A 27,192-nucleotide genomic window follows, 5' to 3' on the forward strand; every position below is an offset into this window, starting at 1 on the left:
AAATGAGGCTGTTATAAAGAGATTTGACGGTACCTCAAAGTTAAGTGGAAAAAAGTGCTAAAAATGTCAAAAAGACTTGAATTTAATTAATGTAGAGTGGAAACAAACAAAAATAAGTATAAAATCTGAAAACGCTATAAAAGTCCCTCACAAATTGAGGGTACTGTCCAACACATAGCACAAAACCTATGTATATATCAAAGATGAAAATTTCATCAAATGACTAACTTTGCTTCTGAAAGCAACTTCATATCTTTTACCCTCTTACCACAAGATTGAACACAGGGCTCCACTTAGCAAAAAAGCCAAAAAAAAAAAAAAGATGCTTGTTATATACCAGAAACAGATGCTGTTTTGGTTTTGTTGGTTTTTAAGGTTGGTGGTGAGGGGTGAAAAAATGGATCATCTGTCCAATTCTTCTCCCCCCAATGCTTTAACATACCCTTCCAATTGCATAAGCTGTCTGTACATCTCTTAAGTCGTCGATCTTTGATCTTGATTTTCCAATGTCCATCAACATATTTTCCCTTCTCTGCTTCCCTTCTATCCCATTCCAATTGTGCCTTCTGCTTTGATCTTAGCAGGCAAAAGTCTTGCAGCTGCTCGGGCATTGCATCGTGTACTTTCCACCACTTGTGATGTGCAACATCACTCGCGAATTCTTGTAAGATGTCTACGTTCCAGTTGCAATCATAGTCCCGGAAACACAACCATGGCTTGTATCCGAGGTAATGTAGGACATAAAGAATTGGAGGTTCAGCCCCGAAAAGATGTGTTTTCTTTGCTTTCACTACTTCATCATCGCCAATCCAGAAGTTTTTCAAGAAGTTCATATGCTTTGGTATCCGATGCCACCACGTGAATATTTCGTTTAGGTAACCTTGATCGCCTCCATTATAGGACTCAATCTCATTTATGTGATCCATTAGGAGCTGAAACGTGCAATTTGATGGCTCGATAACCATGACTCCGGAGTTAAAAAGCGTGCCATTGTTTCCTGTCGCTGAAATCTGTGGCATCCTAAATAAGATGTCGATGTTTCTAAGTATAAGCAGATCAGCATCAATGAATATGATCTTGTCATAATCAGTCAGTTGCCATAGTCTGAATTTGCTATAATTCCACTCATTGTAGGCATCTTTCTCAGCTTTTGGATTTCTTATTCTTTGTATAGTCCTAACTTGCCAGCCTGCTGCTTCAAGTCCACTCCTATGATACTCACCTATCGAATCATCAACGAGAATCACAAGGTCTCGCGTGGACCCTGCCATTCTAATGCTTTGTGCTGCTGCTATGGCTCCACATACATATACATGAGCTGAATGCAAGATTGTTGCATAAGCCTCGCGCCTTTTGTTCCCTGAATGTACTTCCTCTGCTATCATAACATAGACAAGTTCACATTGAATTCTTGATACGTCTATAGAATTCACATTGAAAGAAGGAAAAACAATAGTGTATCATTACCTGTTGTACCAAATGGAAGTGCGAGTTCACATGATCCAACAGGAAGTTGAAGTTTTTCTCTTAGAACACTCAAATCCGGCTTGTACAACCACGCGTTACCTTTTCTAGCAACGAGCTCGTTGCACCTATAAAGATTCGGTATAGGGAAGCATTTGGTTATGAAAAGTAAATGCACAAGATGTTTACCGTTAGCAGAGGAAGCTAAACCACCAGCAGCAAGTTGCAAGTGCAACCGCGCAACATCTCTAGACCAATTCCCTTCATTTCTACATGGTAACTTGACTGCTATGAGATCGATACGATTCCTAGGAACTTCTAGTTTTGGCAAAGAAGGACAACTTGGAACATCATTTTCTTGTTCTTCATCAATCCACTCAGGGTACAATGTTTCCCATGTTATGTTTTTTTCGGCGTAGTCAAGGTGAAGGACTGTTTGGTTGGCACCAGGAACAACTTGTCTCCATTCAATGATTTCATCTTCGTCGAAATTAAGAAGACTTATGTTCTCAACAACTTTCTTTTCAGGCAATTGTTCTAAAACTTGAGATACTTCCTCCCAATTGATGTCAACATCTGATACATACCTAGGATCTGAGGCGCCCCATATCCACCTGTTCACAAAATGTTGCCTGCATTATATAATTTATATCAATTAATAAAGACTATGCTATGACCAATTTGGAGGATTTAATGTTAGTGAACAGGAAAGAACCCCTCTGATTAATTTTCAAGTAAAATCCTTAGTAAGCTAGTATTTTTTTTCCCAAGTAAAATCCTTAGTAAGCTGTTTTAATATTTTTCCTCTCTCCAATTTTCCTTCTCTTTTTTAGCCGAGAGTCTATCGGAAACATCCTCTCTACCCTCCACGGTAGGGTAAGGTCCGTGTATACACTACCCTCCCCCAGACCCTACTTGTGGGAATTCACTGGGTTTGTTGTTGTTGTTTCCTTCTCTTTTCTCCTAAGATAATTTTTCTAGGATAGTCTTTCAAGATTCTTAATATAGTAAATTATCAAAAAGACAAGGAGCAACTAGCCAAATTTCATCTATCAACCCTTTTTTTTTTCAAAGTTCACCATGCTATAACTTGGTGTATATATACAATTTTTATCTCTAGATCCAAAAATTTCATAGGCCCTTAACCATGCTAAGATTTGATAGGCCTTTTAACACACACAAACACGTAAAGTATACAACTACTATACATTGACAGTGTAAATAATTTTTATATCGCTAGTGTAATTTTGAAGTTAACCTGTCACAGCAAGATATCTACCTTATTTTTTTAATAACTAATTCCATTTTATAATGAACAGTTACCTACTTATCTTTTATGTGACCTAATTGTGTGAAATTCTTCTGTACAGTCAGCATATAAATGTATCTATACATACATAAATACACATATATTGCAGGTTCTTTTTTTGGTCAAGTATATAGAATACAAGAAAAAGGAAGCAGAACATACCTTGAATCTGAAGTATTTTTATTTTGACAAACTGAGTTGGAGGAGAGAATCAAGAAGAAAGTGCCAATTACAATGACAAATAACACAAGCTTTAGAGGATGGAATTTGCAATTTGTACTCTTCTCTTGAAAAGGGAATTGAAGAGGCTTCACTCCCACTTCCTTAACTTTGATTTTCTGTAACCTTCTTTTGCATGCATCTTCTCTGTAAAATGGTTAGAAAAATTCGTTTAACTACTGAATTTGGAAAATTAGCGAAATAATTGTAAAAATAATGTGTATTAATTAGAAAGAATTTTTACATTCCTATGCTACATAGTAAACTATATTACTCTTCATGCTTAACTTTTAATATAATTACCTTCTATATACCTAATTACTATTTATGTACCATTTTAGGATTTTAATGGTATTAATTAGTTTCCTAATTTTACTCAACCGTATATTCCCACTCCCCCAAGTTTCTCTCTCCATCCGATTTCCTCAAACCACACCCACGATTTCCTCTTCAATCACCCACGATTTCCTCTTCTAAAACCAGCGAAAATCTGTAACCCCTCCACCATTGACAACCATTAAAAAGCTTTGAAACTTTGAATTCGAATTTTGGTTTTCAAAAGACATTGTTTGTTTGGATTGGATGTTGTTGCAAAGAATTGAGAATTCTCTCTACGTCTCTCTCTATCTCTCAATCCCAAATTTCAGTAATATAAGAGGAAAGGAAAAGAGAGCAGCAATTCCACCATTGATAGCCATAAAAAAGCTTTGAAACTTTGAATTCGAATTTGGGTTTTCAAAAATCATTATTTGTTTGGATTTGGTGTTGTTGCAAATAATTGGGAATATGATTTGGAGTTTATATCTCAATTTTGAGGGGTTTTGGTGAAGATTATACTTGGTTTTGGTTGAATTTCATATTGAAACTCGAAGAAGAAGAAGAAGACATGACATACATTATATTGCAGAAATTGTAGAAAAAATGTATTCTGTTGTTTATTTGTTTTTCTTTTATTCATTTAACTGTTGTATGAAAGTTGAACAACATTTGTATAAAAATTGTATTTAAGTGGTATTATATTATAGTTGTATATAACTTAGTAGAAATAATGTACGAAAATTGTAGATAATTTTTAGATAAGTTGTATAATATATAATTAGTTGTATGAAATTTATTTTTACTATGTATAAATCAGATACAAAAGACATATTGTATAAATTTTATATAAAATTTGTATGTAAGTTTTATGTTATTGTAGTTGTATTTAACTGAGTGGAAATAATGTGTGAAAGTTATAGAAAATTGTAGATAAGTTGTATTACTCTATAACGGGAGATGTTGACATATTAAGTAACTTTAGTGTTCCAGACGAACATGCATGAAAATAAAGATAAATTCTGTTATGAACAGTTTGTAGAAATTTCGTAGATAATTTGTAGAAACATTGAAATTCTGTATTTTTCATATTAATTTTTCAAATGATATGTAGTTTTATTGTAGAATAAATATAGAAATTTTGTAGATATTGTGAAAATTCATACTGATATATATATTTACTCTGACATGTAGTTTATTTGTAGATAAAATGTAGATAAAGTGTAGAATATTTATATACAACCAGAATTTAATATAAAATGTAACAGCACAAACATGCAACTGTGTTGTCATTGGTGATACTATAAAATATAACAGCACAAACATGCAACTATATGGATTATAAACTGATTGATATGAAATCAAGAGGTATTCCCTTGTGTGCGTCAAATTACGTCTACATTTGTGCAGTGGAGGAATTTTCCAGCACCACATTATTTCAGTGAATGAAAATATATGTAGGACATGTACCTACAATAGAAATGCACTGCTAAACTCTTCAAAATGAGACCTGAACATTTGGTATAAAATGTTGAAGAAGAAAGAGAGAATAAATCTTTTTAATTTGGGTAACTGAAAAAAGAAGAAAGAGAATGAATGATAATATTTTCATGGGATAATTTCACATAAGTATAGTCCACATAGGTGCTCTTCATCCGCGTAGCCATCGTTTTAAGTTTTCATTCGCATAGCCATTGAAGCCCTCTAATATCATTGTCTGACTGACATTATCGCCTGACATCAATCTCATAATGATCTCTTTCCTTTTTTTTTTTCTATTTCTCCTATTTGTTTTTTTTCCTCTTCCAGATTAATGTGACTATCTACAAAAAGTCAAGTCATCACATGGTTTTAAATCCTTACTTTTTCCTCCTCTCTTTGCCTTATTTTTGTCCGAAATTTACCAAAAAAGGAGTATATTGTCATTATATATATATATATATATATATATATATATATATATATGTACATACAAAAGGAGTATATTTACATTGGAATGCAATGTAAATACATTATTATATGCTCGTATATATATAATTATACACACTTATATACATATTTATACAATATATATATATATTTATACAATATATATATATATATATATAATACATATGTATGAGTATACAACATATGCACTGAATGTACATAAATTCAACATGCATATTTTACACTAGAAAAAAAATTTCCAACCATCATTAAACCTTTATTTCAACAAAAAATTTACCATATAAAAAAAGTGCCAAACTTTCATGAAGACCTCTTATACAATAATAATGTATGTACACCCTTATATATTGAAAAAAAATATAATTATACATCACTATACACAAATCTACACAGTTATACCTATTTTATACATAATTATACAATATTTGTATAAGTGTGTACAAACACCAGTTATACGGTATATGCACTGAAAAATACCTTATGTCCATCACTACACCTCTATTTTAACACCAATATTATCAAAAAGAAGAAGAAAAAAGAAGAAGAAGAACCAATCAACTCAAGATAAGTCTAGATGAATCCCAAATTCTTAAATTTTGTCTCACCCGATCAATAATACTATTATTAGTCAATACCCATCTGGATTGAAGCACCAATTCACAATGAAAACTTCCAAATCTGAAAACTTTAGCTTCGTCAGTGGCGGAATTATGATTTTTGGGACTTATATTTCGATACCAAATGCTCAAAGTAAGAGACTCAGAGATTTATCAATCAAAATTACTTAAATCATTAATGAGTCAAATATTTTCTTCCACAATCCTTTCAAACGAACAACTGACTTCATATTCTTCATCTTACTCTAGACTTTCATCTTTTTGCATTAGGAAAGTTTGAGAGAATTAACAAAAGTTAAGGAAAATTATATCTGAAAATTAGAGAGGAGAAAAGATAGGATGAAAGATAGATTTAAAAATTATAGAAGATACAAGATGAATATGGGAGATAGATCAAAAAAATATAGAGGATAAAAGATAATGGCCTGTAGAGAATGAAGAGGCACATGGAGAGAGAATATTTTGGGCGTGTAGGGAAAAAGAGAACTAGGTTAGTGATTGAATCTTTCCTTTAAATTCTATACAAATTGGGCTATAACGGGTAAACTTTAAAAACATGGACCATTTTTTGTTATGGTGTGAAGTCATGTGTATTTTCTTGTAATTCTTTCTATTTTCATTTAGGTAAATGGATAGGAAATCCCTAAATTGTACCCTATTTAATGCGTGATTTGTGTGGTAAAAAATCTAGGAGAATATTTAATTCCCCAATATTAGCGCGCCTAAATAAGGAAGCCTACAGCTACAATGATTCCTTATTTAATGAATTGTCTATATTTTGTAGAAATACTATTAGCATGGCGGGTAATATGCAAACTATGAACATATTTGGTAATATAGTTTCCTATATGGTATATGAACGAAAATTTCCCTAATTAGAATCATAATGTCCTTATCATCTCTTTACATTTGGCTAAGTTATAAGTAAATAATGACACTTCAAAAATTGATTTCTAGTCCACCATCCTCAAATTTGCTAATTGTCTTTGAAATAGGTACACAATAGAGTCTAATTTTTATATACTAGAAATGTAAAAAAAGATTTACACTTTTAGTTTTAAAGATAACTTTATGTAACTATTTATAATATGTGGAATTAGCAACTTGAAAAATAAGATAAACAACCTATTTACTTGTCCCTCGATTTATAAAATATTGTACTATGATATTCGTCTATATTTTTCCACCCCTCTCGTTGTAATATTACTTTTTAAATTATAAATAATTCTTATAAGTAACCACCATAATAAGTTGGATTAGCAACTTGAAAAATAAAGCAGACAACATATTTATTTGTCCGTCTAGTTATAGAATATTGTACGAAGTTATTCATTAGTATTTCCCAACAAGAGTGGATGTAGAAGCTTGGTTACGGGTTCATATCTAACTATAAATGTTAGAAATTGTTGTAGTATTATCTTGAAATCGTGGTACAAATTCATAAACTTCGAATCCCTATTCCGCCTCGTATTCTCCAATCCCCTCTCGCTTTAGTGTTTATTTGAGATTTCTCTCTAAGAAAGTGGCATATGACACAGCCTAGCTACTTGAACAACTAACTAATCTGTCCTTCAACAAATGAGATTAAAGATCTTATCTTACATACAATATTAGAAAATATTAATTTTTGAAACCTAGTTTGAACAGTTGCAATTCTTCACCTACCACATGTTCAATAAACTCTAAAAGGTTGCTTAGTCCAATCATAGTAAGATTTTAAAAATGAGAAAATATAACCACTCCACCTTCCCTCTACCAATAAATCTTCATACTCACATGGTTTTTATTTCCCTTGCCTATGCTATTGAAGAATATCTACATTCCAAAATTTCCAAGGAAAAAAAGAAGAAGAGAGAGACAGACAATTCGAAAGTGATAAAGGTTCTTTACTTGAAAACATAAGACCACAACAACGGAATTAATTAGTGTATGTTACAAGTTTGATACGTTTTCTAGTAAAACTTACTTTCTAAGTTTTGTTTTGGGATCTTTACTTCAAAGGAACCAACAATTAAGACTAATCTTTCTAGGAAATTAGTATAATCTATAAATACGGTGCATTATCTAGTAAAACGTAATTACTAAGCTGTCAACTATTAGGGTGTGTTTGGTATTAAGGAAAACATTTTTCGAAAAATATTTTTCAATTTTCTCATGTTTGATTGGCTTAAATGTTTTGGAAAACATTTTCCTTATCAACTCAATTGGAGGAAAATGTTTTTCCTATCAAGAGAAGGGAAAACATTTTCCAAAACTCCTTCTCAAGCTTCCCCACCCTATTCTTTACCCTCACCAACCCACCCACCTAACCCCACCCCATACCCTCTCTTCAAAAAGGTTTTTTTCGTCACCACCCACCCAACCCCACACCCACACCCCATCCCGCAAAAAAAATTACTTTTTTTTTGGTAATTTTAAATTTTTTTTTTCTGCACTTTCCAAATAAATATTCTTTTGATGAATTTAACAGGAAAATAAGTAGAATGAAAAGAAATACTCACATTGATCTTCTAGCCTCCATATGAGATCTCCAGCTTAATCCAGTCGTATGAAAACTTTTCTCGAGAATAATGAAAATCAGGAATAATAATCTGCCAAAACGTATGAAAAAAAAATACACATTCAATTAGTTTAATAAGAAATGCTGCAAATTCAATAGGAAAATATACAGTACCTCTCCATCATTGCCAATGACTAAAACAAGTGAAAAATGGATTTGCAAAGTACAAAAAAACTAAAAGATGATATGATTACTTCAGAAATAAATGCTCCGAACATACATATCCAATAAAGAAGAAACCATATCCTTTTGATCAGTGACAATTTGATAATTTAAAGCCAATATATTAAGAACAATTGTGATCTTATTATGTATAAATTTTAACCTTTTTGTATATGTAAACATAATTCGAGCAAAAAATAATTAGTTCGATTCGACAATAGAACCTGTCCTAAATCCATCTCTATGTTTCCATAGTAAAACATCGAGAGAGAAAATTAATAGAAGACGAAGAAAGATATATAAAGAAAAAATAATACGAAATAATAATAACAAACTCAGTATAATTTCACAAGTGGAATTTAGGAAAGGTAATGTGTACGCAAACCTTACCCATATCTTGCGAAAGTAAAAATATTGTTTTCAATAAACAGTCGGTTCAAGGAACAACAAAAAAAGAAAAAATAATACCACAAATGTTAAAACCTACCTTTGCAAATACTAGCCAATGAGAAACCACATGGGAAACAAATTCTTGTTTTTTTCTTCTCTCTTCTCTATTTGTGGTGAAGAAGGTGTTGAAGGTTTAAGTTTTGTATGCGAATAGAGGAAGGAAGAAAGGAAACACTCAAATATAAGATAGAACTTCTTCTTTTTGATAGAAGTCTCCAACTTTTTAACATATATAGCTATTTATGAAGTTAGAATAAAATATATGTTGTGTGAGATGTGGAACTATTTTCTGGTGAGTTTACCAAAAAAGAAAATTAAAATATGTCTTTTCAAGTCAATAGCAAGAACCAGTTTTTCACCAACTTCTTTGCTTTCGAATTGGCTCTCTTAGAAATGAATAAGGAAGAGAAGAATAACATGTTTTTTTAATGCTTTCCTTTTCCTTTCCCTTTTTTAAATCTATTACAAGATATAAATCATTCTATAAATGTAATTATCTTGTCTTGGAAAATCTTATTTCATCCTTTTCCTCCTCTTTTCACCCATTTGTTTTATTGAGATGAAAAGGTGCCTTTTCAGAAAATACGCGGCCAGAGAGGCTCTCTGAATCTGACTGTCGCGATTCTACCGCGGTCTGGTAGAACCGTGGCCAGCAAGACCTTCTGAACTTTCAGTAGGGTTCTGGCGTAGTTTCAGCAGTGATTTGACATTTAATTAATTATTAAATAATTAAATAAATTTTGTCCAAAAAATAATCTTATCGATCATTTGACAAATCCGAAGCCGAAGCCGAAGCCGAGCGAGTGACGACGACGGCGCGAGGGTTCATTCTCTTCAACTCCTTTTAAGAGCTTTAAGAAGTGAATCTATATATAAGCACACAAATGTGATTGTCCCTCACCAATGAGGGACAAAGTGCAAGACAAAAGTTCACTTCTTCAAATTTTCATTTTCCCTCCATTTTATTTCCCTCCATTTCCAATTCACACTCCTCTATGTGATTTTGCAAGTAAGGATTAATTGCATATGGATAAGTAGGTTTCCCTTTGAACTTTCCGTAGTGAACATATGTCAGATATACTCGGTCAATCGGTAGATTTGATATCTTTGAACCGTCGAACTTTAGTGTATACCTAGACAGCCATATGCCACACAACCAACCCTTAATCGTCTTTTGGTTCTCATTGTTGTGTTCGTTTTAGCCATGAACACTGCCTGGTCTCATAAGTGCGTAGAGAATTGGCCTTACAGAATTCTCCTTGAAGCGGCTTACACTTCACACTTACGTAGGTGATTCCTAAACGTGTAATCCTTTAGATTGACACTATTTGATAGATACCTCATCAAACTTTGGTAATCATTAAAGAACGTGTAAAGTTCTATCCTTGTTACTGAACATTGTCTTCATCACGAGAATGGACCAAAGATTTTGTTTTGACAATGTTGAACCGGTCAATCACAACTTTGTTTGAGCTCCTTGAACCTAGATCTCGGAACATCCAAAATTCTAGGTAGAGTTACCGCCATGTTGACTTGTCCTCGGCCATAGTCCCATTCCCTTAGATGACTTCTCAACTCCCTCTCTAGTTAAGCCTTTTGTAAGTGGATCCGCAACATTATCCTTTGATCTTACATAATCAATAGTGATAATTCCACTAGAAAGTAGTTGTCTAACTGTATTATGTCTTCGTCGTATATGACGAGACTTTCCGTTATACATAACGCTCCCTGCCCGTTCTATTGCAGCCTCACTATCGCAATGTATGCAAATAGGAGCCAAAGGTTTTGGCCAGAACAGAATGTTTTCTAAAAAATTCCGAAGCCATTCAGCTTCTTCACCGGCTTTATCCAATGATATAAACTCTGATTCCATTGTAGAGCGAGCGATACATGTCTGTTTGGAAGACTTCCAAGATACTGCTCCTCCACCAACAGTAAACACATATCCACTTGTGGACTTTATTTCTGATGAGCCGGTTATCCAATTAGCATCACTATATTCTTCAATAACCGCAGGATATTTATTGTAGTGCAAAGCGTAGTCTTGGGTATACTCCAAATATCCCAGAACTCGTTTCATAGCCACCCAGTGATGCTTGTTGGGATTACTTGTGAATCGACTAAGTTTACTTATTGCACAAGCTATATCGGGTCGTGTACAGTTCATGATGTACATTAGACTTCCCAACACACGAGCATACTCCAATTGAGACGTACTTTCGCCTTTATTCTTCATAAGATGATGGTTTAAGTCAATTGGAGTCCTTGCACTTCTAAATTCCAAGTGTTTGAATTTTTCAAGTACCATTTTCACGTAATGTGATTGAGACAAAGCTAGACCTTGAGGAGTCCTCTGGATTTTAATTCCTAGAATTACATCGGCAACTCCTAAGTCTTTCATATCAAACTTACTAGCAAGCATACACTTAGTAGCTTGAATGTCGGCAATGTCTTTGCTCATTATTAGCATATCATCAACATATAAGCAAACAATGACTACATGATTTTGAACGTTATTAATATAAACACACTTATCACATTCATTAATCTTAAAACCATTTGACAACATTGTTTGGTCAAATTTCGCATGTCATTGTTTGGGTGCTTGTTTTAGTCCATAAAGAGACTTAACAAGTATACACACCTTCTTTTCTTTTTCCGGAACCACAAACCCTTCAGGTTGGTTCATGTAAATTTCTTCCTCAAGATAATCATTTAAGAAGGCTGTTTTTACATCCATTTGATGGATTTGAAGACCATACAAGGCGGCTAACGCTATTAGCATCCGAATAGATGTAATTCTTATTACCGGCGAGTATGTGTCAAAATAGTCAAGACCTTCTCGTTGTCTAAATCCTTTGACAACAAGTCTTGCCTTGTATTTGTCAATAGTACCATCGTCTTTCATTTTCTTCTTGCAAATCCATTTAGAACCCAACGTTTTGTTACCCGGAGGAAGATCAACCAATTCCCAAGTATGGTTGCTCAATATGGATTCTATTTCACTATTGACAGCTTCTTTCCAATATTGTGCTTCTGAGGAAGACATTGCTTCCTTGAAGGTACGAGGCTCATTTTCTAACAGAAAAGTCAGAAAATCTGGACCGAATGAAGTAGATATCCTTTGACGTTTACTTCTTCTTGGATTTTCTTCATTAGGCATACCATCTGTTATTTCCTCCCGAGGTCGTTTTGACTTTTGGCAGGTCACTTCACTTTCCTTTTTATACGGATAAATAGTTTCAAAGAATTCAGCATTATCTGATTCTATTATCGTATTAATGTGAATCTCAGGATTTTCTGATTTATGAACCAGAAAACGATATGCCTTGCTATTGGTTACATATCCAATAAACACACAATCAACCGTTTTTGGACCTATCTTAACCCTTTTAGGTTTAGGAACTTGTACCTTAGCTAAACACCCCCACACTTTGAAGTATTTCAAGCTAGGCTTCCTTCCTTTCCACTTTTCATAAGGAATGGACTGTGTTTTACTATGAGGTACACGATTGATTATCCGGTTAGCTGTAAGTATAGCTTCCCCCCACAAGTTCGGTGGTAAGCCAGAACTTATTAGCAATGCATTCATCATCTCCTTCAATGTTCGATTCTTCCTCTCCGCAATTCCATTAGATTGTGGAGAGTAAGGGGCAGTTGTTTGGTGAATAATGCCATTTTCCAAACAAATTTCTTCAAAAGGAGATTCATATTCGCCACCCCTATCACTTCTTATCATTTTGATCTTTTTGTTTAGTTGCGTTTCAACTTCACTCTTGTATTGCTTGAAAGCATCAATTGCCTCATCTTTACTATTAAGTAAATAAACATAGCAGTATCTCGTGCTATCGTCAATAAAAGTAATAAAATACTTTTTCCCACCGCGAGATGGTGTTGACTTCATGTCGCAAATATCTGTGTGAATTAAGTCTAAAGGACTTGAATTCCTTTCAACGGACTTATAAGGATGCTTAGCATACTTTGATTCCACACATATTTGACATTTGGAATTAATGCAATCAAATTTTGGCAATACTTCTAGATTTATCATCTTCCGCAATGTTTTGAAGTTTACGTGACCTAAACGCGAATGCCATAAAGTGTTTGACTCAAGTAAGTAAGAAGAAACATTCACTTTATTGATAGGAACTGCTATTACATTTAGCTTAAAAAGGCCCTCATTTAGGTAACCTTTTCCTACATATACATCGTTCTTACTAAGTACAACACTATTAGAAACAAAAATACATTTGAATCCATTCTTGACAAGAAGTGAGGTAGACACAAGATTCTTGCGAATTTCTGGAACATGGAGGACTTGATTTAGAGTCACTATTTTTCCCGACGTCATCTTCAACGCAATCTTGCCAACTCCTTCAATTTTGGCCGTAGATGAATTTCCCATGAAGATTGTCTCGTTGGGTCCTGCGGGGGCATAAGAAGAAAATAACTCCTTGTTAGCACAAACATGGCGGGTGGCTCCAGAATCTATCCACCATTCTTTTGGATTTCCTACCAAATTGCATTCAGACAACATGGCACATAAGTCCTCCATTTCATCTTCAACCATGTTAGCTTGTTTCTTTTTCTTCTTATCATTCTTGGGCGCACGACAATCCACGGCCTTATGCCCAGATCTTCTACAGTTGTGGCAATTACCCTTGAACTTTTTCTTGCTTGGATAATTCTTTGGTCCGGAAGCCTTCTTTCTCTTCTTATTTTGTGGCGCCTCCTCAACAACGTTTGCCCCCATTATTGTCGAGTTTCCACGTGACTTCTTTTCAGCATTTTTGTTATCTTCTTCTATCCTCAAACGAACAATCAAGTCTTCTAGTGTCATCTCTTTCCGCTTGCGTTTAAGATAGTTCTTAAAATCCTTCCACAACGGAGGTAACTTTTCAATGAAAGCAGCGACTTGAAAGGCCTCATTTATGACCATACCTTCAATAACAATCTCATAATTAGTAATAAGATAAATCTTATTAATAAAATTATTGACTCGGGTCATACCTTCAGCAAGGAGGTCATGCACAATGACTTGTAATTCTTGGACTTGGGTTATGACTGACCTAGTGTCAATCATCTTGAAATCCAAAAACCTTGTAGCCACGAACTTCTTAAGTCCGGCATCCTCAGTCTTGTACTTCTTCTCAAGTGAATTCCATAACGCTTTTGAAGTTTCCATGACACTATAGACATTGTACAAGCCATCTTCCAAACAACTCAATATGTAATTTTTGCACAAGAAATCAGAATGTTTCCATGCTTCAGTTACAACAAGTCGTTCATCATCCAGAGTATTCTCAGCCATGACCGGAGGATCCTCCTTGATGAAACGTTGCAAACTCAACGTAGTAAGATAGAAGAGCATCTTCATTTGCCAGCGTTTGAAGTCAATACCGAAAAACTTTCCGGGTTTTTCTGCCGGTGCCATAGCATGAGCAGGAGTAGAACGGCTTGACGAGGCAACAACACTCGTAACAGTAGCACCCGTTCCTGCAACACTTCCATTAGTTTAGTTTTCATTCGTCATATTTCTGTAAAGTTGAAAACAATACAGAACTTGTTAAATCAGTGAAGTTTTGATATCTTCAAACTGAATACTAAACCAAACATAGAACACGTAACAATGGTGAAGTTTTTATATACTTCAAATTCGTACGTTTATTATTCCGGCAAAGTTTTTATGTATTTTAAATCGGACAGAAACAATTATAGGAGTAGAAAACAACAAGGTTTTAGTCTCCAACAAAGTATATAGAAAACAGTTTAATAATCAACACAAAAACGTTAGTAAAAGAAATTCCTTAAGCTTGTGAGCGTAACTGTGTTAAAACAAAAATCAGAAAACTGTTAGAATAATAAAGAAATGTATAAAATAGTAAAGAATCAAAAATATTCCGAGTCCACAATTTTTCTTGTGCGTCCTTAAGGAATTTTAACCCCCTCACACGTTGTCAAGGTAATGGATTAAATCCTCCCAGGATAAAACGGAATAAACCTTCCTGCAACAGTGGCAATACAAACTGCAGGATACCAACGAACTCAAAGAACGGAGCAAAATCACACTTACGAATTTGAGAGAGAGAGACTGCGAATTAGGATGCAGTATATTCAGAAAGAAAGAAGTTCTGGAGTGTTTTTCTTGTCAAGAAGATGCAGCTTTGCCTCAGAATTTATAGGCAAATATCAGAAGAGGTGTCTGGAAAGGTGCCTTTTCAGAAAATACGCGGCCTGCCGCGGTTCTACTGCGATCGCGGTAGAACCGCGGCTAGAGAGGCTCTCTGAATCTGACTGCCGCGATTCTACCGCGGTCGCGGTAGAACCGCGGCCAGCGAGACCCTCTGAACTTTCAGCAGGGTTCTGGCGTAGTTTCAGCAGTGATTTGGCATTTAATTAATTATTAAATAATTAAATAAATTTTGTCCAAAAAATAATCTTATCGATCATTTGACGAAGCCGAAGCCGAGCGAGCGAGCGACGACGGCGCGAGGGTTCATTCTCTTCAACTCCTTTTAAGAACTTTAAGAAGTGAATCTATATATAAGCACACAAATGTGATTGTCCCTCACCAATGAGGGACAAAGTGCAAGACAAAAGTTCACTTCTTCAAATTTTCATTTTTCCTCCATTTTATTTTCTTGCATTTCCAATTCACACTTCTTCTACTTTAAAGCCCAATGACTTAAAGTCCAACACCATGTTCCCTTATGGACGGTTAGACTTGAAAATGCATATGAAAACCAACGATTAGACTTGAAAAACCCTATGAAAATTAATCCTCAACTATAAGACTGTAGAAAGTGGTTAAATTTGAACCCAATAAAAAATAATAGAAGGATTCTCTTCTAGGAGTACAATAATGTTTTTTACAAAGAAAAATATATTGAGGTTGTCTATGTACATGTAGAAGGTAAGATGAATATTTACTTAATGGGAATAGTACTAGTAGCTAGATTAGGTCAATGAAAACAATGTGTTTAGTTGATGGTATGCCTGTCTGGAGAATTATGATGTGAAATTGGTGATTAAGAAGTTATATCTAATTACTTATACCAAAGAGAGAGAAGGTTAATCATTTTCGTTAGGTGATTTTGGATTATCCCAATAACAGTCAGTGGCTAGTAAGTTTAATTAATGTCTTTTATCTCAATTGGTATTATTTAAGGCAAAATATAATAACTAATAATTTGATAAGAGTTCGTTTTGCCTTCTTTTTTCGTTGTTGTTAAGTGGTCCATATTAATTATATGTGAATCATTTGGTTGTAGTAATGCCTACTCTATTAACTGGTCAAAAGGTGATGAATCTCTTTAAGACTTTTTTTATTTTATTTTTTATTTTATTTTTATGAATCTCTTTGTCACTGATTTTTTCTTTCCTTATTTTGTAAATCTCTGCAAAGAAAATCTTTTTCTTTCATTTCTTTTTCCTTGAAAAATGTGGATTTTTTTTCGCGAGATAAGTAGTGAATGTATCTGCTTCCTGATTCGACAAAATTCACTGAATAATTTGTAACGACAAGAAGGACAGAAATAGAAAGATTTGCTGCATTTATATTTTCTATTTATTTACTTATCCATTTAATTTCATCATGAAAAGGGCAAAAGGTACATCCCCTTGGATGTCTATTTGGACAAAGACTAAAGGGGTAATATTTCCCAAAGTTGCTAAGATGGAGCTATCCTAATACGTTACACAACCACAAAATTAATTATTTTAATTAAGACTTTAGATTATATGTATTGTATAAACTTCTTACGTTAACAGGTTAAACCGACATCGGAAACAGTTTCTCTATGTTTTCAAGGTAGGGATAAGATCTGAGTACATACCACCCTCTACATACTCCATTTGTGCAACTGCACTGGATTTGTTGTTATTGTTATTGTAACTAAGTTAAGTCGACTACATGCAGTAACACGTCTGCCTTCCTAGCAAGTCTGATATAAAATGGAAAGTAAAATAATTATAAACTGGAGTATTAATTTACAATGTACTGTAAAAATTATTTATACTGTTAGTATGTATATACAACTCCTTTAATTAATTATATTTGGTATTATCATGATAACCACAAGGATCAAATACATAAAATAAGTTGGAAAGCTTGAGAGAGGAGCAAAACAAGCAAAGAGATTGAAAATGAGGTATGTGCTAAAGTAAGCAGAAGAAGCAATCTACTTGGCACTTTGGCAGCTACAGAAATGTCTTTGTTTGAGACATACGAATTTTGGTGAGTGAAACCTTGCACCCATCGCTACGTATCTCTTTGTTACTCCACTGCCTACCCATATGTATTTAACAAATATATACACTTAACTAACTTCTATGAATAGACATGTACGTGGCATTCGAGGGTATAATTTAGTCGTCAATAAAGTGGGAGATGAACCATGAAGTCTTAGCAGGTTCAAGTCAAGAAGGTTGTTTACCCTAAAATCGGATAACAATTAAATTTATACGTGATTTTAAGGATACGTGATATAACTTTGTACAAATTAAAAGAATAGATTAATATTGAGATTAACGGTAAGAGAATAAATACAAACCACACGAGTCGAATTGCATTGGCCCTCGAGTTCAACCACCCTCAAACCAAAGGTGTTCCAACTGAAGTATGAACAAAGTAATAGAGTAACAAGATAATGAAATCTACAAAATGACAGTATATTGCTTTATGTTGCGTAAAGATGATGTCTTTTACAAATGATCAGACCCCCTTTATATAGTAGGAGAGTCCTACTCTTGATACAATTCTATATAAGGTAAGAAATCCTTTGATTAGCTAATTAACCGGCCCGTCCTTGATATGTGTCAAGATTCCCGCCGTGATCTGCACCCGATCGCATATCTCATCCTTCTGTTATTCGGCATGGCAAATTTCCCTCGATCTCGTCTGATCTCGATCTTGTCCGGTCCTATGGTTGAACTTAACAATATAACCTCGCGCTTTGTTCGGTACAATCCGAGGTCGAACCTTAACCTATCATAATCTAGTCTTGATTAATCACATAAGGGACGAGCCCGATTTTGACCGTATATAGGGGCAAAAAAATGGTAGGTGATTTTTCGCGTATGTAAGACTTAATGAGCAGAGTTATCCGAAATCTTTGCTGATGGGAGGTAGCAGGTATCCTATAAAATTAATTGATAATGTGATAAAATATGCTACATATAAAACTTAAATCCCAAATTTCTTAAAATATGTAAGCTACGTGAAAAAAGTACTACTACAATTAGAAAAATAATTGCAGAAATATGATGACCGGAGAAGATTTAACCATTTGTACAAGTAGTTGTCGTCCAACGGGAGTATATGTCACGACCCAGATTTTTCATCCTTGGGAGTCGTGATGGCGCCTACTCGTAGAAGCTAGGCAAGCCAGGAAAATTTGGAAATCTTTAACTACTTTATTTTAAGCCTTTTAACAACTTGCATTAACCGGTGATAAACATTTAAATAATAGCGGAAGATGAAATTAAATGGAAGACTTAGATGAATATAATACCAAAATCGATATGAAAAGCCAACATATGTCTCTACCCAGAAACCGGTGTCACAACATTCACGGACCGTCTATGACTACTACATACAAGTGTGTGAAGGAAAGAAACACAGTTTGTCTCGGATACAAGTGATAACAGAACATAGTAATAGATAGAAGAGACGCCGGGCCTGCGAACGTCTGCAGGACTACCTCGGATTCTCTATGGACTAAAGGCTGGCTCCCAAGCTACTGATCCAATGCTGCTCCGGTATCTGCACAGAGTGCAGAGTGTAGCATCAGCACAACCGAACCCATGTACTGGTAAGTGTCTGGCCTAACCCCGACGAGATAGTGACGAGGCTAGGACCAGACTTTAGATAAACCTGTGCAATTATATAACATATGGCGGGAAATAAACAGGAATAAGCAGTTTAAATGGGAGGGGGTACATGCTAAGGGGAACATATCAAATCCAACAGCAACTTAATAAGATATGAAAGGACAATTCAATAGCTACAACAATATAATAATAATATTATTGCGGTGCGCAACCCGATCTCTTATCATTCAATATTGTTGCGGCATGCAACCCGATCCACTATAATATCTGTTGCGGCGTGCAACCCGATCCAATATAATATTTGTTGCGGCATGCAACCCGATCCAATATAATATCTATTGCGGTGTGCAACCCATTCCAACTATACAATCAATAATAATCATAATTAACCGTCCCGACAAGGGATCAACAATAGACTACACTATCCCGGTAAGGGAACTTAGCAGTACAAGTATATACGTCCTGGAAAGGGAGAATCAGCTATAACCAATCTTAACTCAACTCTTACTCGTCTCAATTACCACCATTTCTCAATCATAAGTAGATTCCACGATAAGCAAACCAAGTCTTTGCTCAATATCAAGGATTTACTCACTATTTCAACCATAGTAACATTCAAGAATACAACAAGTATCAATTTAAGACGCACGGTCATGCTTGACACCAACGTATAGATACTCGTCACCATGCCTATACGTCGTACTCAACAAGAAGCAAATAGCAAATAGGACTCAACTCCTAATCCCTCAAGCTAAGATTAGACCGAACACTTACCTCGATGCCTCAAACACAACTCAAGTTTCAATTATAACTTTCCCCTTGATTCCACCGCCAATTCACTCGTATCTAGCCACAAGTTACTTAATTACATCAATAAACGCTAAATGAATCAATTTGAATGCATGAAAATGAGTTTTCCAAAGTTTTACCCAAAAATTCAAAATCGCCTCCGGGCCCACGTGGTCAAAACCCGATTACCCATTCCCCCACGAACTCAAATATATAATTTATTTTGAAATCGGACCTCAAATCGAGGTCTAAATCCCCAATTTTTGAAAAACCTAGGTTCTACCCAAAACACCCAATTTCCCCCATGAAAATCATTGATTTGAAGTTGAAATCACATTAAAAGATGTTAATGATTGAAGAAAACTTGTTAAAAATGACTTACAATTGATTTGGAGAAAAAGGTTGTTTGAAAAATCGTCTCTTATATTTTTGGGGTTTTGAAAAATGAAAAGTGACTGAAAATCCCATCTATTTATACCCCTCTCCGACCCCCTGTGCGGACCGCACAAAATGGACTGCGGCCGCACAGGCCTTCCTGAGGTTATTGCGGTCCAGTGCCCTGTGCCGCACAAAGTCGACCACGGCCGCACAGCCTCTACCCCGCACCGCACAAGGTCGACCGCGGACCGCACTGGTGGGTTCAGAGGCGTGCAACTTCTGGTTTTAAGCCTAAAACATCCCGAAACCTACCCGAAACTCACACGAGCCCTCAGAACTCCAAACCAAGTGTGCACACTAACTCAAAAACATCATATGGACCTACTCGTGCGATCACATCATCAATATAACATGTAAAATCATGAATTAAGCCTCAAAACTTAACATTTTCATCAAGAACTCTCAAAGTCCATAACTCCTCAACCGGAAATCCAGTTCACATCAAATAAACTACGTTTTTCACCAAATTTCACGAAAACGTCTTAAATCATATATAAGACCTGTACCGGGCGCCGGAACCAAAATACGGGCCCGATACCATCATGTTCTAAGCAAATTTCATTTCAATTTTCCTTAAACAGTTTCAGAAAACAATTTCTTTTAAGAAATTCATTTCTCGGCTTGGGACCTCGGAATTTGATTTCGGGCATACGCCCAAGTCCCATATTTTCCTAAGGGTCCGGGTTCGTTTACCCAAAACGTTGATCGAAGTCAAATTAACTCATTTTATAACCATATTTTATCATTTTTCACAGAATTTCGTATTTAAGCTTTCCGGCTACGCGCACGGACTGCGCACACAAATCAAGGTGACTCTAAATGAGGTTTCAAGGCCTCAGAACACAGAATTTGATTTAAAGCAAGTGATGACCTTTTGGGTCATCACAGTATATAACAGTACAAGAACCTTCAAAGGATAAAATCAAGAAAATCGAGATTAAATTAATGAAGTTGACATGCAAAACACTTGGCTCACTATTACATCAACGTAAATGATGCTTATAATCCATCTCAACATTGAGAAAAGGAAACATGTCCTAATAATATTCTCCGATGCAAAGGTTGATGAAGAGTATTTGTCTGTGTGAGAGATACACACATGTTTATATTCTATACATACATTTATCATATATGTAACAGAGACAGGTGTAGCCTTCTGACATCGAATTTAATTGAACTCATAACTTTCGACACGAAGTATATGAATTTATGGTTAAATAGTGCAAGCAGATAGAGAACATACAACCATTAATTATCTAATTAATTAATCCTAATACAAGTTAAAACCTTTATAATTACAGCAGTGAGCCACCCGCTCATTGAGTTTGGTTGATCTATAATAAAATACCATTCTATTACTCTAAATATACCAGGCTTGAACAATGCAGTATGTGTGGAGGCTCATCCCAATTATATTCATTATTTAGTCGATGTTGGGCATTATCTTATATTGTTTACGTTCTAGATGTTCATCCTAGGGGTGTAGGAGTGTTGAGTCTATCATCAATGTGGATGAGAAAAATTAATCTTTTTTGATATATTTTTCGTCAATCCTCAGCCCACGATCTAATTTTTGAGATTGAATTAGCTCCACTGTCCATTTTGTTATCATGTGTGCTTTCAATTCAGTTTCCTCTTTAAATTCCCTTAGTCATACTGCCTCCTCAATATATTTCATAATTATGGACCGGCCTTGTTGTTTACCTCAAAAATAAGTAATAATTAAATTTGTACGTAGTTTAAAAGATTCCTAATTTAATTCAGTACAAATAATTAAAAATAATAGATAAATGAATTGAAGACAAAATAAACGATCAAACCAAGTATAATATAATGACCAAGCATAATCTTAGATTGAACAATAATGGAACTTGTCCTCGATTGGACCCTCGGTATAAGCTCGGTCGTGAGTGAAGAAAAGAACAAATGAGTACTGCCTTGAACAATATCTAGAAGATAAAAATAAACTTTTATTTTCTTGAAATGCGTGTTACAATATGTCAGACTAAAATAAAATATCCCCTTTATATAGTAGGAGAATTTCAGTCCTAGTACAAGCCTAAAAAAGGTAAAACATCTTCTTTTCCCGGTAATTATTAATCTATAATTGATACTGAATGGGATTCCCGCTGCAATATCCGGTTGAGGGTGAGTATTACGGCCCCCTATCCGTCATGCATAACCGTTCATCGCGTCTTCCGAGGTCCAGAAGTTATACTTAGTCCGTGATACATCGCTTTACCATGTCCGATCTCAGATACATCGTTCATTCTTCCTTGGCCTCGATATGAGGGGTTACTGGCCTCGATTATAATCACACCGATATGTGCTTCCCCTTCGTTCTCTTATTAGGAAATCAGGAAAAACTTTGCCCCCGATTTTACTCGTACACAGATAGTTCCCTCGTTTTCCAGAGAGTAGATTTATTGAAGCAATGGGAAGCAATAAATTAAACCCAGTTCCTTCATTTGTACATTATAACCGGGTTAACGGGTCAGCGTAACATCCCATCAGTCGCTTCATTCCAACTTCGCACATGTGTCAGCCATCGGTTGACTGCCCTCGAATGCAAAATGTCATGCACTGATTATCCTTCCATTTTCCCTTTGAATCGGTCAATCTCTTTTTCAAGTTTTGGAGTATAGTTTTGTTCGTCAATTCTGCTTGTCCATTCCCACTAGGGTGGTAAGGCCTTGATAATATCTTTTTGATCTTGTAGTCTTCGAAAAACTTACTTACCTTGTTGCCGACGAACAATTTTCCATTTTTACAAGCGATCTCGGCCGGCATCCTAAATCGACATACCATGTGATCCTAGATGAAGTGGATGACTTCCTTCTATCGGACCTTCTCGAACGGCTAAGCCTCGACCCATTTGAAAAACTAATCGGTTATGAGTAGTATGTATTGGGCCTTACCGAGCGCCCATGACAAGGGACCGACAATATTTATTCCCCACTTCATAAACGGCCATAGCGACAGGACCGGGTGAATCATCTCTCCCGGTTGATGAATCATCAAGGCGTGTCTTTGGCATCTGTTGCATTTTCGTACGAAGTCTTTCGCATCCATCTCCATTTCATTCCAGTAGTATCCGCCTCTGATCAGCTTCTGAACGAAGGTTTCTGCCCCTGAATAGTTACCACAAGTGCCCTCGTGGACTTCCCTCATGGCATATTTGGTCTTTCCCCGACCTAAAAATCTAGCCAGTGGGTTGAAGAAGGACCTTCTGAACAATTTCCCTTCGACTAAACTAAACCTGGCAGCTTTGGTGCACATGACTTTCGACTCTTGGGATTCGATGATAATTTTTTTGTTTTCAAGTAGTCTATGTATTTATTTCTTCAATCCCAAGTCAAACTTGTCGAGTTTACTTCGGCGTGACCTTCTTCTACTATTGAGTTCATCAGCTGTACCACTACTCCCGAGTTGAATTCATTGGACTCGACAGAAGATCCGAAGTTGCCCAGTGCATCAGCCTCACTATTTTGATCTCGAGGTACGTGTTGCAGAGTCCATTCCTTGAATTTGTGTAGGGTTACTTGCAATTTGTCCAAGTACCTTCGCATCCGCACCTCTTTTACTTCGAACATTCCGTTGAGTTGACTTACGGCGAGGAGGGAGTCACATTTGGCTTCAATCACTTTGGTCCCGAGGCTCTTAGCCAATTCTAGACTTGCAATCATAGCTTCATACTCGGCTTCATTGTTAGTCAATTTTATAGTTCTAATAGATTGTCTAATTATGCTACCCGCATGTAGCTTTAACACGACACCGAGCTCAAACCCCTTCGCGTTGGAGGCACCATCAGTGGATTGGGTTAGAATCCTCGAATTAGTCCTCGAAGTGAGCATCAATTCCTTTTTGACTTCGGGTATCAAGTCCTATGTAAAGTCGGCCACAAACTCTGCCAAAATTTGAGACTTTATGGCAGTATGGGGTTTGTACTCGATATCGTACCCGCTAATCTCTATGGCCTATTTGGCTAGCCGGCCTGAGAGCTCGGGCTTATACATGCCATTCTTCAGTGGGTAATAGGCCACGACACATATGGGGTGGTACTAAAAGTATGGTTTTAGTTTCCTGGAAGCGCTTAGTAAGGCGAGCACTAACTTTTCTAGGTGAGGATATCTTGTTTCGGCATCACCTAGGGTTCTACTAACGTAGTAAATAGAAAAGTATGTACCTTCTTCCTCTCGGACTAGGACACCACTTACCTCTACCTCAAAAACTGCCAAGTAGAGATACACATGTTTGTCTGTCTTTAGAGTGTGCAACAAATGGGGGCTCGACGGGTATCTCTTGAGTTCTTCCAAAGCTTGATGGCATTCCAAAGTCCAAAAAATTGTTTCTTTTTCTTCAATAGTGAGAAGAATCGATGGCTCTTATATGGAGATCTCGAGATGAATTGGCCCAATGCGGCTATCCGCCTACCTAGTCTTTGAACCTCCTTGATGTTGTCGACTACGGTGATGTCCTCTATGGCATTTATTTTGTCGGGGTTGATCTCTATCCCTCTATTAGATACCATGAACCCCAAAAACTTTCTTGACTCGACCCCAAATACACATCTCTCCGGGTTTAGCTTCATGCTGTACTTCCTCAATATGTCGAAGATTTCCTACAAATATTTCAAATTCTCTTCTGCTCACAGGGACTTGACCAACATATTGCCAATATAAAATTCTATTGATTTTCCTATTTGTTCTTCGAACATCCAGTTTACTAGGCTTTGGTATGTGACACCAGTGTTTTTTAATTTGAACGGCATTATGTAATACCAGTAGGTGCCAAAGTTTTTTATGAAAGAAATCTTTTCTTGATCGTCCCAGTCCATCCTAATTTGGTTGTACCCGGAGTAGGCATCGAGAAAACTGAGTATCTGGTGTCCGGCCATAGCCTCAATCATTCGAGCGATGTTAGGCAAAGGGAAAGAATCATTTGTACATGCCTTGTTTAGATCCTTATAATTTACACACATCCTTAGTTTATTTCCTTTTTTAATTTACACATAATTTGGGTATTTAATTTTTCGGATGGAACCTATTATTAGAAGTTTGGATAGCTCATCCTTGATGAACGTGTGTTTGATCTCGGAATGTGGCCTTCTATTTTGCTTGACCGGATGGAACTTCGGATCCAAACTTAATTTGTGAGTGGTTACCTCCGGTGGGATCCCTATCATGTCAAGATGGGACCATGCAAAACAATTTGCATTAGATTTAAGAAAATTAATAAGTTTTTTCCTAAGCTCGGGAGTTTACCCCGTGGCCAGATTTACCTTTCGATCTGGTAGATGCTCGATTAATATAACTTGATCCAAATCCTCGATCGTTGATTGGGTGGCGTCGGTGCCATCGAGCGCTATGAATGATCTCGGAACACCGTAATAGTCCTCATCATCCGCTCCTTGTTCTTCCTGTTTCTTTGGTTCGGCTGAGGACGATATCATTGATTGCTATTTAGTTTCTTTTTTTTGGTTGGTTCTGCAGTTTTTGATAATGAGACATCGAGCACCGAGATCACTTTATCGATAACAAACATTTCTCTTGCGGGAAGCTGTTCTCGGTAGACCGTTTTGACTTCCCCCTCCCCCCCCCAACATGGGAAATTTTAGTACCTAGTGTAAGGTCGAAGGTAGTGCCCTCATATTATGGACCCATGGCCTTCTGAACAAAGTGTTGTACCTTATATCCCTTTCGATCACGTAGAATTTTGTTTCTTGGGTTGTCCTAGTAGTGTTTACCGGCAAAGTTATCTCTCCTTTCGTGGTCTCATATGCCTTGTGGAACCTATTCGATACTCGGACAGCCGGTGCAATTTGATTCTGTAAACCTAGTTGCTCTACGACCTTTGATTTGATGATGTTGGCCGAGTTACCTGGATCAATCAACACATGTTTAACACGAGATTTATTGATACATATAGATAGTCTAGCGCATCGTTGTGAGGTTGTACAATGCCCTCTTTATCTTTATTGCTGAACGAGATATCTCCCTCCGAAGCGTAATCACTGGTGCGTTCATCCCTCATAATATACACTTTAGTATGTTTCATCATTGGCCTCTAGGGGACATCGAATCCCCCAATGATCATGTTATGATGTGCTGAGACTCCTCTTATTCAACCTGTTTGTTGGAACAATAGAGCAACTTCTTCTCTCAACTTCCGGCAATCATCGACCCTATGACCGTGAGTGTTGTGATACTTACACAACAAATTAAGATCTCTCTAGGCAGGGTCGGACTGCAATGGTCGGGGTCGCTTGGTCTCTTTGATTGCACCCTATGGACGACACAATGCTTGCAGCATCCACATTGAAATTGTACTCTGATAATCCGGTGTTTCCCTACTCCCATGTGACCTGTCAAACTCGCTCTTGCTCATCAGACCCCGGTCACTCGGCCCTCGATTACTTCCCTTGTCATTCCTAGTTGGATGACTCCCGGATTTGTTTCCCTTCCGATTCGTTCTATATAGATGATATCAATCTCGGACTGGCCTTGGCTCTTGATCAATGGCCCTTTTAGATCTATCACCGGTTCTGATGGGGTAAACAAATCTAGAAGGGGCCCCAAGTTGGTTGTCTTCGACCCTGATCTTTGATTGGTACTTATTGTGGATGTCGACCCAAGTTACTGTCGGGTACTCCACCAAATTTTATTTTAGCTATTGAGAGACCACGGAGCTTCAGGGGTTGAGCCCTTGAGTGAATGCCTGAACGACCCAATCATCGGTAATTGGTGGCAGATCCATCTGTTCCTTCTGGAATCTTGACACGAACTCCCTGAGCATATCGTTATCCCTTTGTTTGACTTGAAAAGATCTGACTTTCTGGTCTCGACCTTGATGGCTCCAGCATGGGCCTTTACAAAAGCATCTGCAAGCATAGCAAACGAGTCAATGGAGTTTGGAGTCGAGTCATGATACGATATCATTGCCCCCTTGGACAAAGTTTCCCCAAACTTTTTCAGCAACACTGACTCGATATCGTCATCTTCCAAGTCGTTCCCTTTGATTGTGCATGTGTAAGAGGTTACATGCTTATTTGGATCTGTGGTCCCATTATACTGGGAAATGTCGGGCAT

The 27,192-nt window shown here is 36.4% G+C and overlaps 2 protein-coding genes across 5 annotated transcripts; both read right to left on the reverse strand.

Annotated features, from left to right (window-relative positions):
- Positions 1-55: 55 nt before the first annotated feature.
- LOC104226415 (UDP-glucuronate:xylan alpha-glucuronosyltransferase 1) lies at positions 56-9,274 on the reverse strand. Of its 4 annotated transcripts, none has more exons than XM_009778413.2 (5): positions 9,084-9,274; positions 8,376-8,465; positions 2,936-3,139; positions 1,468-2,078; positions 56-1,375 (listed from the first exon to the last, which is right to left on the reverse strand). In XM_009778413.2, exons 2-5 carry the CDS (start codon positions 8,393-8,395, stop codon positions 330-332), a joined length of 1,881 nt encoding a protein of 626 aa, XP_009776715.1. In that variant the 5' UTR covers positions 8,396-8,465; positions 9,084-9,274; the 3' UTR covers positions 56-329. The 4 variants fall into 4 exon arrangements, with proteins under 4 accessions (XP_009776715.1, XP_009776714.1, XP_009776713.1 ...); XM_009778412.2 differs by having other exon boundaries at positions 56-1,378; XM_009778411.2 differs by having other exon boundaries at positions 1,468-2,096.
- LOC138869500 (uncharacterized) lies at positions 8,452-27,192 on the reverse strand. The gene is made up of 5 exons (XM_070147120.1): positions 26,889-27,192; positions 14,322-14,542; positions 14,057-14,192; positions 13,589-13,987; positions 8,452-8,465 (listed from the first exon to the last, which is right to left on the reverse strand). Exons 1-5 carry the CDS (start codon positions 27,190-27,192, stop codon positions 8,452-8,454), a joined length of 1,074 nt encoding a protein of 357 aa, XP_070003221.1.

This window comes from Nicotiana sylvestris, chromosome 5, assembly GCF_000393655.2.
Source record: "Nicotiana sylvestris chromosome 5, ASM39365v2, whole genome shotgun sequence".
NCBI lineage: Eukaryota > Viridiplantae > Streptophyta > Magnoliopsida > Solanales > Solanaceae > Nicotiana > Nicotiana sylvestris.